The sequence below is a fragment of the Melanostigma gelatinosum genome (assembly GCF_949748355.1).
Source record: "Melanostigma gelatinosum genome assembly, chromosome: 8".
NCBI classification, from domain to species: Eukaryota; Metazoa; Chordata; class Actinopteri; order Perciformes; family Zoarcidae; genus Melanostigma; species Melanostigma gelatinosum.
The window spans coordinates 26375253-26398336 of record NC_136641.1 but is presented as its reverse complement, the minus strand read 5'-3'; the positions used below and the strand labels follow the sequence as shown (position 1 = coordinate 26398336).

Sequence of the window (23084 nt, the reverse complement as noted above, 5' to 3'; positions counted from 1 at the left end):
AAATATTCTGATTAATAATCATGAAAAACGCAACATCTGGATGTTTCCTCGGTCAATAACAGTGATATAAATAACAACCTCATATCTTGACGTCCCTACCTGAACACTGGTGCAGGTGTTATGCAGTTATTCCACGAGTGAACTTTGAACACCGACTTGTGAACGCTTCAGAAGAAGAAGAAGAAGAAGAAGAAGAAGACGACATCGTGGACAGAGACTGGCACAGGGTGAGTGCTCCTTTGTGAAACAAGATTGCAATGTTTAAAATGATAACAATCCAGAATAGAAGGAAGTGTGAACTAAACTAAAATCTCTAATTTATTCAACAACATCCACCTCACTGGATTTCTTTCAGCTTTCACAACTGGCCTTTCTCTCTCCAGCTCGTTCCCTAATATGTTCTTCTGTTTTTTCCCATTTTCTACAGAGACCATGACGACCCACAAGGTAACACATCATGTGTTTATCCGTACATTACACCACATGTTCAGTGCTGGAGAGATGAGGGAAACCAAACAGAGCAACGCTGAAGAGCTTGTAGAACAAACAGTGAAGGAGAGTGTAAGATGCCAGGGTCAGCGACTAAACCTGCACAAAGTCAAGACTATGTGGTTACTGTTATTGTTGAATCCATTGACTCTTCAGCAAAATAAAAAAAAAGAAAGAATGAAGATGAGGAAGATTGCAGTGTGAAACAAATGACAAGAAGAACGGGCGTATTTTACCGTCAGTCTTTTGGGTCAAAAACAGACGAGTTGTGTCCAACGTTTGCTCTGTTTTGTCGTGCCAGGTGCTCAATGATCCCACGGACGTGTTTTTAAGTCATTCCTCTGAAGCTTCATGGGCTCTTTGGGCCTCGTGCAACAACATTTTCATATTCCGGTGTCACGTGAAAATGATAGAATAATGTTTTGAGGGAAGAATCTCTTTTAATCTTGTGATACCACGATACATCACATCGCCCACCCGCATCGTATCCTGCTGCTCAACCTTTTATAACTTAAGACCCACTTCTGATAATCACAATAATTCCACTTTGCCAAACAAATGAGAAATAAACGAAACATGACAAAAAAAAGAAAGAACATTAAACAGGGATGTAAGTATGTTATGCTGCTGTCAGCTGATGAATAACTAATATTCTGCTGATGCTTTCAGCGCTCTCAGGATAACGGGGTCTGGTTCTACTGGTTCTCTTCTGGATGATAACTTGACTGGGTTTTGCTTCTGTGTGTTCTGCCAGGTGTTTAATGATCCCATCCACGGCACGGTGGAGTTACCCCCTCTACTCGTCAAAATCATAGACACACCTCAATTCCAGAGACTGCGCTACCTCAAGCAGCTCGGAGGGGTCTACTTTGTTTACCCTGGAGCATCACACAACCGCTTTGAACACTCGATTGGGTAAGTCTGTTTCTCATCAGATCGTTTGATGTCTTAAGGGAATCACACTCCTAGTTGAGCACAGACTGGTTTGCAGTGAAGAACACAATACAATCAATAGAACCAAAGAGAACACACAGCATACCTTGGGCTAGAACAAAGGTTCGTACTTTCAGCTTTGCAGCAGGATACTTGTGCGGTAATTGTGTGATGAGTTTGTTGTTGTGTGTTGTGTGTGGGGATAAAGGGTGGCGCACTTGGCAGGAGAGCTTGTTAAAGCTCTGAAAACAAGGCAGACGGAACTCAACATCAACGAGAGAGACGTCCTTTGTGTGCAGATTGCTGGTCTTTGCCATGACCTGGGTGAGTGATACACACCTTCTCACTGTTACATCTAATGCATGAAGGCTGGTCCCCAATGAAGGCAGACAATACAAATACATTCACATGTACACTTTCATGTGAACCATTTCACAATCTGTTTCTCTCAACCAATCACAGCCCACCCTCACCTCCAGAGGTTGATTTAAACATGACTCCCTCCTCACCGATCCGTTCTACACCGATGCTGTTACAGACCATACTGCTGGCAAAGCTTTGGCTCCTCCACCCTTCTTTAGTTCAGAGTTCACTCCGTGTTTTGCCTTAGTAGAGTAGAATCCAGGGAGCATTTTACTGAAAGCATTGATGTGAAATGTTGGATTTGCATTAATAGCAAACTAATAACAGCTAATGGGCGCAGATTACAAAGAAAGAATTACTTTATTAATCATTGAGGGAAAATATTTTTTTTATCTTCAATGTTACACACACACACACACACACACACACACACACACACACACACACACACACACACACACACACACACACACACACACACACACACACACACACACACACACGGAGAGAGACGTTAGAGGTCTTGCACAAGGGCACTTTTGCAGTGCCCAGGAGATGAACTGGCACCTCTCCATTTTTTTAATGTATAACCCACCACCAGTTTGTTGTTTTTTTAATCAGTTTTTTGCTAATTAACTCTTGTTTTTTATCCATATCTAGGACATGGGCCTTTTTCCCATATGTTTCAAACGTTCATCCACAAAGCACATCCAGGAAGTAATTGGAAGGTAAGAAACCACAAAATAACCGTTGAAATCGCATCGTTGAGCCAAAGGAGTCGAGCTCACTCTGGAGAGGAGTGGGATTCTGGGTCTCTGTTGTCGATGGTTCAGTGTTGGTATTTTTGCAAACGAATCACGAGAGTCCAACGTATCTGCCTGAATCTAACGTCAATCGGCTCGTTGGAGATGAGCCAGTCCTGCTCAGAATCGATCGCCGCTCAATGCATGTCGGTTAGATTTGTGTCCGACTTAATCCCGACTTTACTCTGACGTCATGAACACGTGGTCAACAATGACCTCACGAGATTGAGGCGGCCACAGCGTTTAGAGACAGGCGCCGCAGTCGCTCTCCACCGATCACATGACCCCAATGCATGATGGGAAATGCCTGGCTGGTGCCGGATCAAAGAGCTGATTGGCTCTTAGATTTGACAACAAACACCACGTTTTGTAGAAAATCCTAATGTTCTGTGTAATTGTTATATTTAACGCTTGATTGTTGGCTATTAGTCTCATGTTGTGCAACAAAGGTTTCATCTAAAACATATCTTGTGTGGTTGATAATAATAAAGCTTATTTATAGAAAACATCAAAACGAGCATCAAAGTGTTTCACAGACACAAATATATATTTACAAACACATGAATAAATCCAAATGAGGTCCGTAAACTACAAGTAGCCTACAGGTCGGATCAAACAGGAAGTCACTGTTTCTTTGACTTCCTGTTTATTCTTTGAAGGCAGCTAAAAACTGTCCGACTTGACCTCAGTTTTTGGTCAACGCCCCCTGCTGCTGCCGCCTGATCTCGTCTCCTTTTTATTTACTCCTCGGTACCGGCACACAGTTTTAATCCACACCTGGCTCTGATTGGCTAATCGTTAGTCCCTCCGCTGGGCTTATTCGTCAATTCATTTTAATGGAGGTAATCGCTGTTGTTTGCCTGTCCCGATGCCAGATGAATCAGTCTGTTCAAAGGTCTGGACCCAGATAAAGAGATGAGGGCAAGAGAGGCAGAATGTCAGAGGAGTGAAGAGCGCTAACAAAGGATGTTTAGACCAGTTCTAGTTTGGGTTAGAGGGGAGGCGACTAGGAGTCTTGGGGCAAACCCTAAAGCAGAAGAAAGACCTTCATTAACAGATGTTCTGATACAAAAGTTGGGACATATCATGTATATTAGATGGCTTTCCCAAAACATCAATAGTTGTGCTGTCAAATGACATCAAACATGACAGTGGAAATGGATGTTAAGACATTTTTATTGCTTTAATAACGTACCTCTGATAAGAACCACAAGGCACATGGTCATTATGTTCGTTATCAGCACAGACGTGCAAACGTGAGATAAGACGAGTGTTAACATTCATATATTGTCGTGTTTCAGCTGAGATAAGCACTTTCTATTTGAGTAATTAGTCGTTCTGCTTTCGTTTTTAAATTGTAAACCATTAAAGCGTGTCCCATATTAATAATGCGAGTGTGTTCTTGTGTCGCAGCATGAGATGGCCTCTTACAAAATGTTTGACTACCTGGTGGATGTCAACGGGCTGAAGACGGTGATGGAGGAGCACGGCCTGAAGATGCCCGAGGACCTGACCTTCATCAAGGAGCTGATCGCTGGACCGCTGGACGAAGATGAAGCTCAAGGCCAAGCTCCTAATTTTGTCCGTGTGAAATTCGTCCCGAGCAAAATTAAGGTATTGTCGTGGAAAAAGTGATAACGTTATCCTGTTCTCCCTGAGCAGGGAAATGAACTAGTTTATCGATCAGAGATCCACAAAACTGATCACATGGCCTTCTGAACGGGCTCAGTTACGTTCAGGATCATATTTTTCACATATCCTCTGTTTAATTCCACCTAGAACCTGTTTTATATACTTATGGACCTGACCTTCGAGCTTTATATTTCCACACCTGCTCACTTGTAGTCTCCTGATCCTTCTTTGTGTAAATTACGGATGCACTGTGTTTATACGGTCGGTTACGATAATATACATCCTAGTCTTTGACTGCACCATGTATCTGACTGTACTATTTTTATTTTTTATTATTCTGATTGTACTATTTTTAACTGTTTGTTTCACGTCATGTTTTGCATGTATTACGTTTTGTCCTTTCTGTGGACCCCAGGAAGATTAGCGGCCGCTAAGGCGTCAGCTAATGGGGATCCAGTTAGTAAAGTAAATAAACTAAACCACTGAGAGCTACTGGAAACCAGATTTAAATTCTTTGCATGCGTGAACATATTTGGACTATAAAGCAGATTTTGATGATGATTGTTGTCTGTCATCTCCGCAAGTGGCCGTACAAGGTGTGGCCGTACAAAGGCCGTCCAGAAAACAAGTCCTTCCTCTATGAAATCGTGGCCAACAAAAGAAATGGCATCGATGTGGACAAGTTTGACTACCTTGCCAGGTGGGGCTTGTTGAACGGCGACTGTAGATGAACTACAACGTATTATGTTAACGTAAGAAACATTCTCATTTCATATTTCCTCACTCCGTCTCTTCTCAGGGACGCCCACCACCTGGGCATCAAGACCAACTTTGACCATCTGCGCTTCATCAAGTTTGCCAGAGTGTGTGAGGTGAAGGAAGAGAACGGGCAGAAGCTGAAGCAAATCTGCACAAGAGACAAGGTGCTGACTTTGCAATTTCTTCTTTTTCGATCAGTTTTTAAAACAAACTATTTCAGGGTCCAACAATAAGGATTGCCCGATGAGCTGCGTTACTACGATGTCACATTATGATCATTTAATATCACAATTATGAGAGAAAATATGAATGCGTTTTACGGTTTGAATTATTATTAACCAGAATATTTCCAACCAGCCTGTAGCTAATGAACTAAGATATGAATAATCAACCGTTTCCCTTTACTTTGTTGAAGTCATCCTTACTGGTTATTTACATAAAAACACAATTCTAATGATTAGGAAATATTTATATTTTTATTGATAAAAACATCGAGTCATTAGTAGTTTTAATGATTTATTATAAACTGTTTAGATCAAGTGAGAGGAAGTTAAACGGGTCATAATTCATCTTTAATATCTATTTTATATTGCTGTGAAACATCTTCAAACAACTGGATTCATTTGTTCAAGTTTCTCACCAAAACTACATGTTACTGGATTACATTTGAACACATCATATCATTTACTTTGGTTAAATGTTTACTGAATGGCGCTTGAACGCACCACAAAGTGTTCTGTTAGCTGCCAACATTACGAGCTTTCCTCTCGATTCAACACTTCATAAGAGAAGTGACCAGAAAGCATCAATGTGAATCTTCCAGATCGCATCAATAGATCTCTTCATCTAGGCCGGCAACGATTGTCACGAAAACATTTTTTTCACACCATGAAATTATGAATAACGCGAAATTCACGTATTTGCGCGAGTTGAAATTTCCAGCTTGGCCGAGAAATTTGCTATCAGCTTATTTGCTAAAAGCCTATCAGCGCTGAGATGACCTCCTGTCATCACTGACGTCATGCTGCTGTTGAATCAGGAAACAAATACTGTGGCCGTCTGTGGTCACCCAGAGCTCTACGACACCTCAGATTAGTGGAGAGCGGACCAAAGTATGTGTATAAATGTGTGTGTGTAAACTATATGGAACAAACAACGCTGTCGTATTTATGCCTGTGTGATGTTATGTTGAGTGTTGATGGAGCTGCTACAATGTTAGCTTAGCATAGCACCGATCGATCTGAGCTCCATTCAGAAAACAAGTATTTAAAAAGTAATTTACTTGTCGTCTTGAGGAGAGAACTAACAAAACATGAATTCAGACTTAACAAATCGGCATCATTACGTAGTTATTGCAGCATCCATTTTTGTCCGTTTATTGCAGTTAAATTACAGAAAAATCTTTTAATGTTGGGTTCATACAACCGACCTGTGGCTTGCTAGTGTAGCCTTTGGGGGCATTTGTTCTGCAAAATATATTGTTTATTAAAGGAATCAATGAAAATGATCAAAACAGCCAAAACATGCAAAACAGAAGCCAAACAGGCAAAATGGAGGCAGCAAAACAGCAGCAGGTGAACCTACAAATGATAAACAGGCACGCCATGCTGCAAATTAATACAAGTTAAGATTGTGACTACTTACCACCTCAAACATGCAGTAAGTCGTCAGACGGCAACAAGAGGCGGAATACGTCTGAAACCCACCACAGCACCAGGACAGGGGCCAAAAAAGGAGTGAGGCCACGACCACAGGTGCCTTTAAAATGCTGGCACTAATTGGGGGGAGGAGCCTGAGGGCTGCAACCCTACACTTCCTTCTCTGAGGAGCGTTCCCCACCACACTAGAAACAGTGAATACTCCTCCGGATGATGTTATGAACTCAGACAAGACGACGTTTAGTTTCCTGGAGATCTGGGACTTCCACAACATGAACTACAAGAAATAGAAATTGAGATTATTTCTTTCATGGTTGATGGGGGAAATAAATGTCTTAGTTGGTTTCCATAGAGATAAGCCACTCCTCTCCGGTGCGTCTCGTGCAAATGACGCGAATAAAGACAAATGATCCCGCGAGTAACGCGACGCGGAAATTTGCTTTGCGTTTGGTGTGAACGCATCGTTACATTACACATACAACATACAGCTCTTCTTTATGCTGGAATTCTAAAACGATCAGGGAACCAGTGAAGAGACGCCAGGACGGGGTGATGTGGTGTCGTCTAAACCAGTGAGAAGCCCAGAAGTGACCATGGTGTCAGTGGGATAAAGCCCTTCAAGGTGTCCATCATAAGGAATTGATGGACTTTCTCTCTGAAATTCCTCTGGGACATGCCGGCTCCAATATATGAATCTGCAACATCACACGTACAAAGTATTTCTACATCTGCAGAACATAGCAACACCTTCACAAACTTACATTCGTGAGTTTTTAATGAAATTATTTGTGAACATTTCACAAGCTCAAAATATTGACCAATAATTACCTCCACGTGGACCCTGCTTTTCTTTATCAGATTTTAAACCTCAATCACTTGTTATGAGTTGTGACTAAACTATAAGTGATGCTCTCCACAGGAGGTGAACAATCTCTACGAATTGTTCCACTTAAGATACACCCTCCACAAAAAAGCCTACCAGCACAGCGTGAGCAACATCATAGAGTCTATGTGAGTAGCTACCTTTCCCCCGTTGGTACTCGAATGACAACATTTACCTATTTTCTGCTGTAGCTTCTTTAATTTGCTTCATAATTTCCTCTCTTGGATGTTATGCAGCAGAATGATTTAAAATGTGATGATGTGATTATTCAGGATCATTGAGGCCTTTATGAAAGCGGACGAGCACATCCAGATCCAAGGCTCTGGAGGGAAGATGTTCACTCTCTCCACAGCCATCGATGACATGGAGGCCTACACCAAGCTGACGGGTGTGTAGACACCACTGTGTCTTTAACATGAAGACACAGGGAGGAGTGGGCAGACGAACCGCCATCTGTGCCATGTTCAACAAATACAAACACTGAGTTCCAAATCACATATGTTTTACTTTTTGTACATACTGCAGCTGCTCTTACAAAAAAAACATTCTTCTTGCATTCAATTGGACATATTACTTCATCATAAGATTTCACTTTGAACTTTGACCCTCTGGCTCATTTGTCTGCTGCACCGGGGATTGTGGGTCAGAGCAGCCAGAACAGCTAAATGAGACCGGATGCAGTAGAGCATCCTGGTATTTTCTGCATACTGCATTTGACACTAAATATGTTTCCGGTATGTTAACAGTACGGTAGTATCAGTATTGAAACACAGTACATTTTAAAAGTACACAGTAGTTTCAAAACATGCTCAACTGTCCAAACATGTCCGTTCGACATGTCCGTCAGTATTATCACTTGTGTTATTATTTATTCATTCTTTTTACACCAACAGTGATATGAAACCTTTTGACAGTGTTTTTAATTCTGTTAAAGTCTGTAAAGCTAGAATACATATGTGATCTGAGTTTATCACACCTCAGAGAAAATGTGCTTTTAACCACCCAGACAAATTTGAATGATTAAAAACATCACAGAGCATATAACATTATGTTTTTTGAATGCTACCTGAAGGACTAAGTTTGGTTAAAGGTTGTTGGAGTGTAAAATTCATGTAAACTTGATCAAATCCAATAAAAAACAGGACTGAGCTGTAAACACGACCCTAAACATTGATACATTAGGAACTACAAATACACATTTCCACAAATTTGGGAAATACTTTAGACGTTGCAGTCAGCAGGTCACTAGTGCTACAGGGAGTTAGCCAGTTAGCTGGACATGCTAATCAATGATTGCAGGCACATTTAATCCATCACTTACACTTTTTGCATTAAATAAAGACCAATAAAGACACAACCCTCCAGACTGTAGACGCTCTTCTTAAAGCCGGATGCACAGCGCTTCAGCACGGAGAGAGATCCCAAACTTGCCGTACCCTGTTACGTTGCTTTGGTATTGTTGGACAGTTGAGTTTGGCAAATGGGTAATTGTGAGTAGAAGCAACTTGCTGAAGTTAAGTCAAAGTAACACAGTATCACATTGATATTGTTTATTTCTTTGAGTTGTGCTTCTCAGATTGTGATGTCAATTATTTATTTTGTGATCACCTGTAGACCAAGTGTATGAAAGAATACTCAACTCTTCCATCCTGGAGCTGACTGAGGCAAAGGACATTCTGGCCAAGATTGTCGATCGACTGCCCCCCAGTGAAAGAACGCCTACCGAGGTACGCACTAGTGTCGTTGTGTGCCTGTATCACATGCAGGCCTGCAATTTTGTCATTTTAAGGGCAAGGCCACTCGACCTTTGGTGTTGTCAATTTTTTTTCAAGAAACAAAGGCCAAATACCAGGGCAGCAAGTCCATCAAATCCACAGAAATAATGAGTTTCACTTGAGGGTTGAGGGTGATTTTATTGTTATGCCTCCACGCTGGCAGCAGCCGTGGATGGTCTATTCTCATGAATATCATTCTCAAATTTCTTCAAATTTGACGCCCAGAAGTGACCATGGTGTCAGTGGGATAAAGCCCTTCAAGGTGTCCATTATAAGGAATTGATGGACTTTCTCTCTGAAATTCCTCTGGGACATGCCGGCTCCAATATATGAATCTGCAACATCACACGTACAAAGTATTTCTACATCTGCAGAACATAGCAACACGTTCACAAACTTACATTCGTGAGTTTTTAATGAAATTATTTGTGAACATTTCACAAGCTCAAAATATTGACCAATAATTACCTCCACGTGGACCCTGCTTTTCTTTATCAGATTTTAAACCTCAATCACTTGTTATGAGTTGTGACTAAACTATAAGTGATGCTCTCCACAGGAGGTGAACAATCTCTACGAATTGTTCCACAGAAAATACACCGTCGACGGAGAAGCCTACCAGCACAGCGTGAGCAACATCATAGAGTCTATGTGAGTAGCTACCTTTCCCCCGTTGGTACTCTAATGACAACATTTACCTATTTTCTGCTGTAGCTTCTTTAATTTGCTTCATAATTTCCTCTCTTGGATGTTATGCAGCAGAATGATTTAAAATGTGATGATGTGATTATTCAGGATCATTGAGGCCTTTATGAAAGCGGACGAGCACATCCAGATCCAAGGCTCTGGAGAGGATCCGCTCACAGTCATCGAGGACATGAAGGCCTACATCCAGCTGAAAGGTCTGTAGACACCGCTGTGTCTTTAACATGAAGACACAGGGAGGAGTGGGCAGACGAACCGCCATCTGTGCCATATTCAACAAATACAAACACTGAGTTCCAAATCACATGCGTTTTACTTTTTGTACAAACTGCATCTGCCCTTACAAAAAAAACATGATTTTGCATTCAGATTGGATATATTACTTCATCATAAGATTTCACGTTGAACTTTGACCCTCTGACTCATTTGTCTGCTGCACTGTGCATTGTGGGTCAGGGGCCAAATCCCAATGTCCCCCCTTACGGACTCACGGACTTTGAGGCGCGATCCCGCGAAGTCCGTGAGGGTTTAGGGCTGTCCCACTGTCACATCGTCAAGTGTTTGAGGCTCTCTGGCAGACATTTTGAGCCCTTTATGAACCCTTACTGTAAGTCAGCATGGTATGCTAACTTAGCCCAAGGGAATTACCCACAAATCATTGCAATGTGACGTTAAACACGGGGTAACCAGTGGACACATGGAGACGTAAACAAAGAGGACGGCTCACTTGTGTTCAGCCTGTCATATTAAATTTACTCAAACATTAAGGGTTAAAGATGGAACAAAAAATAAACATGAAATCAGATATTTATTTATTCATCAAATATTTGATTTTGTCATTGAAGCTGTTTTTAGTAAATAGATTATATGAAGTTACCTCATCTTGTGAGGAAAGAGCCTGGAAGACTTTCAAATCAGGGAGTACAAAGTATAAAATAAATACCCACAAGTATACATCATATTTATTGTCGTTTTCATGGTGACGTGATATGTTGCAGCAAAGTGCTGTCCCGTTCCTATTTACACCATCTCAAGCCCTCACAGTCTCTCACACTCAACCACTTACCAGGTGACGTCAGTAAGTCCTTGAGGGTTCAGGGTTTGAGGGTTTAGGGGGACATTGGGATTTGGCCAGAGTAGCCAGAACAGCAAAATGCGACCGGATGCAGTAGAACGTCCTGGTATTTTCTGCATTTGACACACTAAATATTTTTCCGGCATGTTAATAGTACGGTAGTATGAATATTGAAACACAGTACTTTTTAAAAGTACACAGTAGTTTCAAAACATGCTCAATTGTCCAAACATGTCCGTCAGATTGCGGTCAGTATTATCACTTATTATTCGGGGTGTAACGGTTCACAAAATTCACGGTTCAGTTGGGTACGATACAGTGGAGCCACGGTTCGGTACGTTTCGGTTCAGTAGAAAACTATAAATGCCAGAGAAATGTACTTGATTTTAAAATATATTTATTCATTAAAACTGTGCTACACTGTAGCGTGTCTCACAGCGCAGAAGTGCCGACTGGAGTAGAACGTGTTTCTTTGGTGGTGGGCGTGTCAGAGAGCACGCTGTCCGTTACGTCATGTGGGTTGCCAGTTTGAGAACAGTGGCTCCACCGAAAACATAATATTTACCACAATTTAAGCTTCTGCATTTTGCAAATGCACTAGTATTATTATACTATTACTATTATTATATTATACTATTATTATAACTTTTAATTTATTTTAACTTGTCTTGTTCTGTGTTCTTCTGTCTAACTATGTGTTTCTTGTGTTGCTGCCTGTCTTGGCCAGGTCTTCCTTGCAAAAGAGATTTTTAATTCAATGGGACTACCTGGTTAAATAAGGTTTTCTTTTTTTTTTGTTATTCTATTGTTCGGTTCGAACCGTGAGCCTCGTACCGAACGGTTCAATACGAATACGCGTATTGTTACACCCCTACTTATTATTATTATTATTATTACTTGTTATTATTGGTGCTGGGCAAGTTAATGTGTTGTTATCGCGTTAATACATTAATTAATTAACGCCAACAATTATTTGATCCCACGTTAACGCAGTTTTCTTTTTTTTTTTAAATCATTATTATTATTTTGAAAGTCCGTTGCTCACTGGCTCTGAATACATATACAGACAGACCATGGGTCACAGGAGGGGCGGGATGTTGATCAGGATTGGCTTGGGATGGGCGTCATCATGCGTCTCAACCAATGAGAGCATTTAGGGTGGGCGCTTGCTGAAGTTAAGTCAAAGTAATTTTATCACATTGATATTGTTTATTTCTTTGAGTTATGCCTCTCAGAATGTGATGTAAATTGTTTATTTGTGTAACACTGAATGATCTTGTGACCCTTTCTTTGAAGGTTATGAACAAAGACACTCCGACCTGACTGAGGCGAAGGACATTCTGGCCAAGATTGTCGATCGAAAACACCCCAGGTGTCTGGGTGAAAGAAAGCTTAAAGAGGTACGCACTAGTGTCAATGTGTGCCTGTATCACATGCAGGCCTGCAATTTTGTCATTTTAAGGGCACTTGACCTTTGGCGTTGTCATTTTTTTTCAAGGAACAAAGGCCAAATTCAAGTTGAATCATTTGTTTTCCAGTTTCGGGGAGACCGTGGCTCACTGGGTTAAGAGGGTTGTCTGGTAACCGCAAGGTCAACGGTTCGATCCTCGACTGGGACGTGTCACGTGTCATAGTGTACCTGAGCAAGACACTGAACCCCAGGCTCCCCAGGCGCCTATCATTGGTAGCCCACCCATCCCGATATACAGATGTTTTTTTTCTATTGACAGGGATGGGTCAAATGCAGAGACAAAATTCCCCCTTAAAGGGATCAATATAGTATAATAAATTAAAAAAATTTAATTCCACAATGTTATGTAAAATCAATTCATAAAACACATATTTACGAACTTACTTTTAAGTGATTTATGAGTGATGAATTTCATCACTTTATTTTACATGAGAGCATCATCTCCCTGTTGATTGTTTCATTTGATCCTGAATCATGAAACCCTTTGTAGAGTAAACAGAGCGCTATGAATCATTGATCATCCTTCTAACGTGTAATATTGATGATTGATATTTTCCCGTGATGAAGGTTTACAGAAATATGTGATGAATTATGTAATGACAGCTGCTCTGCCACCGTTGGAGAACCTTGCTGATGTGACGCAATCGTTGAAATTTCACTTTCTTTGCCGCTCTTCTCTGTGACAGGTCTAATGACTGCTGAAGCATCCACACATGTTGATATGCAAACGAATGTATAAGAGTTTTCCTGCATTTATTAATAGATAACATGGTAGTATAAATGAGGCATGTGGCTTTATAAATCTGATGAAAAGAATGAAGAATATTTCTATCTTTGTGTGTTTTATGCAACAGGCCCTGGTGTTTTGCGATGATTGCTGTTTTGTTGTGGACAGAGAGTGAACAAAGTTGCATTTTTACTCGTGCTGGGCAACGATTAAAATATTTAATCGCGATTAATCACATGGATTTTTTGCGATTAATCGTGATTAATCGCATTGTTATGGCAAAGTTCAATAATGAATTGTAAAGTAGTGTATTGTGCACTTTTATTTCAAAAGTACTGCTCTATGAACAAAAGGGAAATAACATTTGATTCACGAGATGCAGGCAGCATGTTTCATACTTGATGTGAATATAATTCATACTTTGTTGGCATCTTATTCTGAAAACCGGATGTTCGTTTGAATAAACCGGATGTTAATCTTTCCACTTACTTTTCAAAGCTCGCTCCCGATCTGTGCCGTTTAAATGCGTTTACGGTGAATGTCAGCATAGAGGTGCACTAACATGTGAGTGTCTGCTGAGTTGACCACGGCGATCTGAGTGTCTGCTGACTTTACCGCAGCGATGTCCAGTAGTCGCCAGGGAGAGCAGCGGAAGTCGCCTTTTCTCTACGGCAACCCTGAAGGGACATCATATCTCTAATACAAAACGATAAACATGAGACAGTCTTACTATAGGATGATTGTTGGCTTTTATCCCACTGTTCTTGTCATCCTCTTGTTGTTATGTATATGTATTGTGTCTTGTCTTTCAGTTTAAAAAAAACTATTAATTAGTGAATGCGTTAACGCGAAATTAACGCGTTAACTTGCCCAGCACTAATTTTTACATTTAACTTTAATTTGAGCTCAAATTTCTCCATCTCAAACCTTTTCTCTCTCCCATAGGATATGGATTCCTATTGGAACAGCAAAGAGGTGAGTTTTTCAGTCTAATTACTTCAACTTTTCTCAATCTTCTATTTATTACGATGTGATTTGTAAGATATGAATCAGTAAAAAAGAAAAATAATGAAGCTCTTAATACTCTCAGTTGGCAAACAACCAAACTCTGCATCACAGCTGATATCTGGCACGGTGTGGACAGACATCCTGGCTGAAGAATCATGATCTTATAGTCGTAACATAAACACTGGTTAATGACAGCAGCTGTGCTGCATCATCCATATCAACATTTGGAATGATCACAGAGAGTTGAACTGTCCTCTCAGCTCAACAGCCACACAGCTCCTGCTTGTGAACGGGCTGCAGACACAGCTGCTCCCTCTGTTGAGTGCCAGCGCATTAAACCTCCCTTCAGTCCCCTCCTGCTCCCTGTGACGAGCCTCAAACACTCACATTTATTATACGTATATAAGCTGTGGCTCAATCTTTAGGTGAGAAAAGTGTGGACAGAGAGACAAAACACTGTTTTCAATTTCAACTGCTTCATGTTGATCAGAGTAAAATGTATTCAGTTGGAATAACTTTCAAATCTCTTGTCCCTCCCACTACTCTCCTTTTCTCCTCTCCCCCCAAGGATTTAAAACGTTGTTGGGAACAGGAATTGGCCGCCTGTCAGGATGACGGACTGAAAGCAAAGGACTCTAAAGATGACGTGAGTTTTAGTCCATTTACTTTTAGTTCATGTGGTGGGAATTTTGTACTATAAACTCAAGAGAGAGATGTCTGTTAAGGGTTTATTCTCAACACTTGCAAGCAGAGAAAACAATCACCAACAGTAACATCAGTCACGGATATTGTCCAGATGTTTCTTTTATAGATATATAAGCTGTGGCTCTATTTCTGGGTGTGAAAAGTGTGGACAGAGAGCCAAAACACTGTTTTCAATTTCAACTGCTTCATGTTGAACAGAGTATTATGTGTTAAGTTGGAATGAATTTCAAATCTCTTGTCCCTCCCACTACTCACCTTTTCTCTCTCTCCCCAAGGAATTGGCCGACTGTCCGGATTGCGGACTGAAAGCAGAGGACTTTGAAGTTGACGTGAGTTTTTAGTCCATTTACTTTTAGTTCATGTGGTGGGAATTTTGTCCAAGGTCCAAGGTCATAGTTCTTGTTACTGACAGATTTATTCGCGTCAACACCGAGAGGGAAAATGAGTCCACTTGAAAACACATGAATCTTCAAAGTAGATCACTTAAAAACTTCAACTTAACTTTAACACTTTAACTTTAACACTTTGAAGAGTATATCGACCGCTGCCGCTTCGCGCATCTTCTTGTTGCTGTGCACCGGCTAAATGTGTCCCCAGTGCAACATAGGACGTAACAATAGTTCCTATCACATATAAAACCAAACGAAAATCCATCTTCATAAAAACAAGTTGACTAAATAATAATATATAAACAAGCATATTAAATAATGACATAAACTAGAAAATGCATTTCCTGCTGAAAATGCGCTGGAATGCTGAAAGCTGAAATTAATTGTGAAAAAATTGCTGAAAATTAAGAAATGGGAGACTATCTGTCTGAAAAATGTTGAAGCCCGAAAGCATTTAAACTGCACTGCTGAAAAACCTTCTCGTTGAAATGTCTAACTATGGTGTCTGTAGCTGAAAGTATGAGGAAGAAGAAGCCTTTGAAAGTTGAAGTATAACAGGATTTGAAGATTTTCTCCATAGAGATCCCATTCAAAAGAAAATTGCAAAAAGCTTAATTCAAAAAGTGAAAAGATTACAAATATGAAAAGTCAAAGCACCCCTCTCCTGAAAGAGCTGAACATTTTGATATTTGAACAATTTCTGTAGCTTAAACAAATTTCAGAAGTAGTGATATTTGTAGTAATAGTAGTAGAAGTTGTAGTTGAAGTCGAAGTATTATTAGTCGTGGAAGTATTAGTAGCATTAGAATAAGTAGTAGTAGTAGCAGTAGTGATATTTGTAATAGTAGTAGTAGAAGTCGTAGAAGTATCATTAGTAGTAGAAGTATTACTATTTAGAAGAAGTATTTGTATTTAGAAGAAGTAGTAGCCTAGTATCAGTAGTAGTAGTAATAGCTGTAGTAGTGGTCGTAGTATTTAATATAACAGTAGTAGTAGTAGTAAAAGTAATGCCAGTATTTGAAGTAGCAGTAGTAGTAGTACTAGTAGCAGTCATACTAATAGCTGTTGTCGTATTAGTACTGGTAGTAGCATGAATAGCAGTAGTAGCAGTTGTAGTATAAGTAAGGCAAGGCAAGTTTATTTGTATAGCACATTTCAACAACAAGGTAATTCAAAGTGCTTCACATAAAACCATTAAAAGCATCAAAACACAAGGCAAAAGAAAAGGAGATTTCTAAAACAATTAAAAAACAGTGTAAGAAATAAAATGCAGTAGTAAAATGCAGGAAATTGATTAATATATGAATTGAATGTGGTTCAATTAAAGGCAGCAGCAAACAGAAAAGTCTTCAATCTTGATTTAAAGGAGCCGAGGGTCTCAGCAGACCTGCAGCTTTCTGGGACTTTGTTCCAGATATGTGGAGCAGAAAAAGTGAACGCTGGTTCTCCATGTTTAGTTCTGACTCTGGGAACAGAAAGTAGACCGGTCCCAGACGACCTGAGGGGTCGGGATGGTTCATAAGGTAGCAGCAGATCGGAGATGTATTTTGGCCCTAAACCATTCAGTGCTTTGTAAACCAACAGCAGGATTTTAAAGTCAATTCTTTGTTGGACAGGAAGCCAGTGCAAAGACCTCAGAACTGGAGTGATGTGATCCACCCTCCTGGTCTTAGTGAGGACTCGAGCTGCAGCGTTCTGAATCAGCTGCAGCTTTCTGACGGATTTTTTACAGAGACCTGTAAACACACCGTTACAGTAGTCCAGTCTGCTGAAGATAAATGCGTGGACAAGTTTTACACATCCTGTTGAGACATAAGTCCTCTAATCCTTGATATATTCTTCAGGTGATAGGAGGCTGATTTTGTAATTGTCTTGATATGGCTGTTCAGGTTGAGGTCTGAATCCATAACTACACCTAGATTTCTGGCTTGGTTTGTGGGTTTTAACATCAGTGACTGAAGCTGAGCGGTGATTTTCAATTGTTCGTCCTTGGTACCAAAAACAATTACTTCTGTTTTATCTTTGTTTAATTGAAGAAAATTCTGGCACATCCAGTTGTTGATTTGTTCAATGCAGTTACCCAGCCCTTGTATGGGATTATAGTCCCCTGGTGACATAGTTATGTAGATTTGTGTGTCGTCTGCATAATTATGATAACACACTTTGTTGTGTTCCATAATCTGAGCTAGTGGAAGCATGTAGATGTTGAACAGAGGAGGCCCCAGTATTGAACCTTGGGGAACACCACATGTCATTTTAGTCAGCTCTGATGTGTAATCAGCTACAGACACAAAGTATTCTCGGCCCTTCAAGTAGGATTCAAACCAGTTAAGTGCTGTGCCAGAGAGTCCCACCCAGATTTTTAGTCTTTCTAGGAGTATGGCATGGTCGACCGTGTCGAATGCAGCACTGAGATCTAGTAACACTAAGACTGAACTTCTGCCATTGTCTATGTTTAAGTGGATGTCGTTGAAAACCTTAACAAGAGCAGTTTGAGTGCTGTGGTGCTGTCGAAAGCCTGACTGGAAAACATCAAAGCAGTTATTTACGGCCAAGAAGTCGGTCAGCTGTTGGAAAACCGCTTTTTCAATTATTTTACTTAAAAATGGGAGGTTTGATATTGGCCTATAATTTTTCATCGTTGCGGAGTCTAAACTAACCTTCTTTAGGAGTGGTTTAATAACTGCAGTTTTTAGGGCTTGTGGGAAGACACCTGAGAGAAGGGATGTGTTTACAATTTGTAAAAGATCAGTGGTCATGCAGTTTGAAATATTTTTGAAAAAGTGTGTTGGTAGAATATTCAAGCAGCAGGAGGATGACTTCAGATGTTGTACAATGTCTTCTAGGCTTCTACGGTCGATTGAATGAAATTGTGTCATGATATTTGAATGGATGTTATTCAGAGATCGGGACAACACATATCCTGTGGTTGGTGTGGAGGCACTGACTGCTTGTCTAATTTTCTGAATTTTGTCAGTAAAAAAGGAGGCAGATTGATTGCATGCCCAGGTGGATTGGAGCTCAGCAGCTACCGACACTGGAGGGTTTGTTAGCCTGTCGACGGTAGCAAATAAGGCGCGTGTATTGTTCTTGTTTTTGGTTATGATGTCAGAGAAGAATGACTGCCTTGCATTTCTAAGTTCCAAATTATATTTGCGAAGTCTCTCTTTATAGATGTCACAGTGAACCTGGAGATTAGTTTTTCGCCACCTGCGCTCAGCTTTCCGACACTCTCGTTTCTCTATTTTGACCAGCGTAGCATTTCTCCAAGGAGATCTTTGCTTACCCGAGACAACCTTCACTTTAGTGGGTGCAATGGCATCAATAATATTTTTTACTTTAAAATTGAAGCCATTTACAAGCTCATTGACTGAGAGGCAAGAGAGGGTAATAGTAGTAGTGGTAGTAATAGCAGTAGTGGTAGTAATAATATTGATGGTAGCAGTAATAGCACTAGTAATAGTAGCAACAGCAAAAGTTGTAGTAGAAGTAGTAGCAGCAGTAGTAGTAGTAATACTAGAAATATTAGCAGCAGTAGTAGTTGTCGCAGTATCTGTAAGAGCATTCATTATTTCAACAAAAAAGCCGAATTTTGAGCTTAATGTTTACATACAGTTAATCCATGGGGCTTTTATTTTGAAAGGGTGGGGCTGGGTGGGGGGGGAGGGAGGGGGAGAGGAGACATAATCATCATGTTTGACACACATAAACAGAGGTTATTAAATGACAGGCTTCATCACAAGCAGTTCAGTTAGAATTCACTCTCTGGGGCTTTTATTTTGAAATGGGGTATGGGGGAGAAGGGGAGAGGAGACAGAATCATAATGTTAGATAAACACAAACCGGTTATTAAATGACAGGCTCATCACAAGCATTTCAGTTAGGATTCATTCTGTGGGGCTTTTATTTTAAAATGGTGTGAGTGTGTGTGTGTGTGTGGGGGGGGGGGGGGTGGAGGAGGGGGGAAAGACCTCTAAAGATCCCTAAGACCTGAATGACTGTATGAGAGACACAGAGAGAGAGAGAGAGAGAGAGATAGAGGGAGAGGAGTGTGTGTGCGCGTGTGTCTGTGAGTCTGTGTGTTTATCAACATCACTAATTGGCTCAATCGCAAACACCTGTGTGCCTGAAGCCATTTCATGGAGATAAACAGGGAAACACCTCTCAAACAAATCATCAAAACTCCCATAACCGTAGCTCCTATTGCTCCGATATTAATAATTGAGAGGAAGGATGACTTGAGAAACAGATCTTGTAAAAAATGTGTCTGTAGTGTAAAAAATGTGGCTTAACTGGCGATCTAGAAATGGAGTACCGTGTTCTGTGGAAGATGTTTTTGAAGCAAAATTTAACATTGGTCTCTATGGAGCAGAAAGTTGGTTTTCCTCTCAATTAATGGCTTCTGTCTCAAATGTGGAAATCTGTGGGATTCCACAGTAATTTTTCTACGACAAGGACAAGATTAGCTACTTCTACATCCAGAAATTATGCACGAAGAGTGAAGATTGTGGACACAGTGGCAAAACACAAATGTTTTTTCACAAGAAACTCTAGCAGTGACATCACGCACTCTAAGCTGCGCAATACACACCCATTATAAAGTCAGAAAAGTGCTGAAAAATCATAAAAGTTAAATTGCTGCAGTTCAAAAAGTTTAAAAGATATCAAAAAGCTGAATCATGTGGCAATAGTTAAGGGTTTTCTCAACATTGTAAAGTTGAAATGATGTCTGTAGCTGAAAGTATGAGGAAGTTGAAGGATTTGAAAGTTGAAGAAGTTTAAGAGGATTTGAAAATATTCTCCATAGAGATCCCATTGAAAATAAAAAGCTTAATAATTCAAAAAGTTTAAAGGTTAGAAATATGAAAAGTCATAGCACCCCTCTGGTGAAAGAGCTGAACATTTTGATAGTTGATTGGGTTCTGTAGCTTAAAAAATGGAGAAGAAGAGGTGCGACCGAAGAAATAGAAGTTGAATAAAGATTCGAAGAACAATAGTTGGAATGCTGTTAAGCATTCCAACAATAATATTTACGGCAGTTAAAGCTACTGCAGTTAACTTGCCAGAGCTGCTGTTCACTATTTAAAGACAAAGTGCATCCTCCTTTCTTTGTTAACAAAGAGTTTAGTCTCACGGTTGTTCAGTACAGCCGTGTGTTTTAGTTCCAGTAAGAAGTCCTTCTCCATTCATGGACGCCAGTGAAGACAGTCGAGCCTCCCTAGTTGTATTTCTTGAATAGGTTTTAATACGTTCGAGGGCTGAACATGTCCGCTCCACAGAGGCAACAGATTTTGGGATTGTCACCGCCCAACATGTCAGGCTAGCCCACTGACCAATCACGTAGCTATAGGCCAGCTAGCAGGCGCTGGCACGTCAAAGAATACGCCCAACATGTCAAGCTAAAGATCTGATTGGTTGAACACTATGACAATCAACAATATCGTCCCCATTCACTTAAAGTGCACATGGATGCATTTGTGAGTCTGCAGGCCTCTGTTCTACCTAGAGACACAGAGGTGAGATCTGATTGGATAACAACTCGATGCTTCATCCACACGCTCTTGAAACAGAGAAACACATTTCTATCAACAGACGAGTAACAACTTTGTGGTGGGATTAGCAAGCTAGCTAGCTAACTAGCAGACAGTTAGCTGGCTAGTTAGCTAGCTTGATAATACCACCATGCTTTAATGCTACACTGGTTACAGAAAATGAGCCGAACCGCCGCACTCACCGCTCCAGAGATGGACAAGCTAACTAGCTAACTAACTAACTCTGGAGCTGTGTCTTCTCTCTTATCAGTGAGCTGTGACATCACTTTACAAACCCACCATAACAACTGACAACATTTTATTTTGTACGACTCAAATTTGCACAGAAACATGTCCTTTCTACTCTTATTCTTTCTCTTGTTTTCCATTTTACAGCATAAAACAGAACATAATAATAAAGCTTTTATTATTCCTTTATAACATGAAGTGATTATTATGTTATAGGTTTAAACTGGTAATTTCCCCTGCTACACTTCACTTTTCTTAAAATCTTGAATATTCATTTTAATTTGTGAGATGTTGCCTTCCTTCATTGGTATAATTTACATGTGAAAGTAAAAACAGGCGTCTGTCTTCTGTCTCTTTTAGATTGTTGAATTGGACTACGGGATGGAAGACAAGAACCCCATCGATGAGATGCGGTTCTACAATAAGAGAGAACGTGAGGTAGCATGTGAACTCCCCGAACACCAGGTCAGAACTACACCACAACAGTTTTAATCTTAATCTATCGTGGCATTATCTTGTGTGTCTTTCTTTGTAAGGCCTCCTCTGTTATGTCATTATTCTAATGTATGCTGCTTTCATTCTTTTCAGAAGTCCGAGTTTGACCCGAAATACTTCTTTGAGAAGCTGATCAGGGTTTACTACAAGAAGACTGATGAAACAAGTGTGAAGAACGCCTACAAGCACATGGACCTGTGGTGCAAAAGAAAATGTCTAAATCTTAGGGTAATATTTAGATTCAGGCTGTGAAATAGAGTATTATATATTTAAAGTACGAGTATAAGGATGGGACATGAGGAGGGAAGGAGAGATTAATCATGTCACATCCTATCAGAGCTCTGGGATCTTGGATCAACAGTTCGTGTTGTCCAGTTCTGCTGCTCATGATTATTTGTCTTAATGATTATTTTCTCAGTTGACTCAGATATAGTTTGGTCTGTAGAAGTAAGAGAAGAGGGAAAATAACAATGAACTAAAGTCCAAGGTCTCATATAGCTTGTTTTATCCGACCAATGTTCCTTCACTTTCACACAACGCTGTTTGACTAATTATTCGTGAATTCGTTTTTATCAATCGACAAATCATGTCAGCACCAGCTCAGTCTAGTTTCTGCTTCAGTGATGTCTCACTCTGCTCTTGTTCCTGATACTGATGCACTTTTCTCTTTATTTACATGCAGTAGGACACAGAGGAAGACCGGAGCCCAGGAGGAAATATCCAAAACACTGAATGAAGCAGTTTTGGAAAATGAAGATTCAATTTGAAAAGAGAAAGTCATTCCTCCCTGATACTCATTATGGTTGATTGATATTCAGACACTCAACAAGGTGAGCGTGTTAACGAGCACAGCTCAGCCTAAATCTTGAGGTCTCTAAAATTATTTACACCATTTTTCTCCAAAAGTGAATGATTTAAGCGTAATGAGGATCATTATTACATATTAAAGCCCTGTTGAATATCAAACACATACCTTTGTTTTGGTTGAGTCATCTTGACTCAGCTTTATTGAGACTCACTTCTCCATCTGCAGCTGATTATTACATCACGTTTAAAACAGAATCAGTGCTGAACAACACCAGAAGCCGGCCGTTGTGTAATTCTGTTAACAAATCATCATTCAGCTCACGGTCACGCCAACAAAGTGAACATTTAGGTTTTGGTTGAGGGATTTTAAATATTTAGAGGTGTTTGGTTTTTATGTTAATGTGTGAGTTAATGTGTTCATCTGACTCGATATTATTTTGACTCTGAGTGATGTTTGATTGAAGGTTGTTTTTGGTGTTTGTTGTGCTTCCTACTTATCATTCTGTATATCTCTCCTCACCGACTGCATTCATTGTTACTTATTCATTTGATTTTAAATCTCTTTTATTGGTGCCAACGATTCGAACCATTCTATCTTTTGAAACTGGCTCTTGGGAATTACGTTGT

General features: G+C 40.2%; 1 protein-coding gene across 1 annotated transcript; it reads left to right on the top strand.

The window, feature by feature from the left end:
* Positions 1-213: 213 nt before the first annotated feature.
* On the top strand, positions 214-21647 carry LOC306781193 (deoxynucleoside triphosphate triphosphohydrolase SAMHD1-like; the record flags this gene model as incomplete). The annotated part of the gene is made up of 18 exons (XM_079273936.1): positions 214-227; positions 428-447; positions 1244-1404; positions 1631-1746; positions 2446-2513; positions 4002-4157; positions 4817-4920; positions 5020-5143; positions 7557-7648; positions 7793-7908; positions 9135-9247; positions 9855-9946; positions 10091-10197; positions 12372-12475; positions 14219-14248; positions 14850-14927; positions 15262-15315; positions 21516-21647. The coding sequence occupies exons 2-18, from the start codon at positions 433-435 to the stop codon at positions 21645-21647; spliced, it is 1662 nt and encodes a 553-aa protein (XP_079130062.1). The 5' UTR covers positions 214-227; positions 428-432.
* Between the last annotated feature and the right edge of the window lie 1437 nt (positions 21648-23084).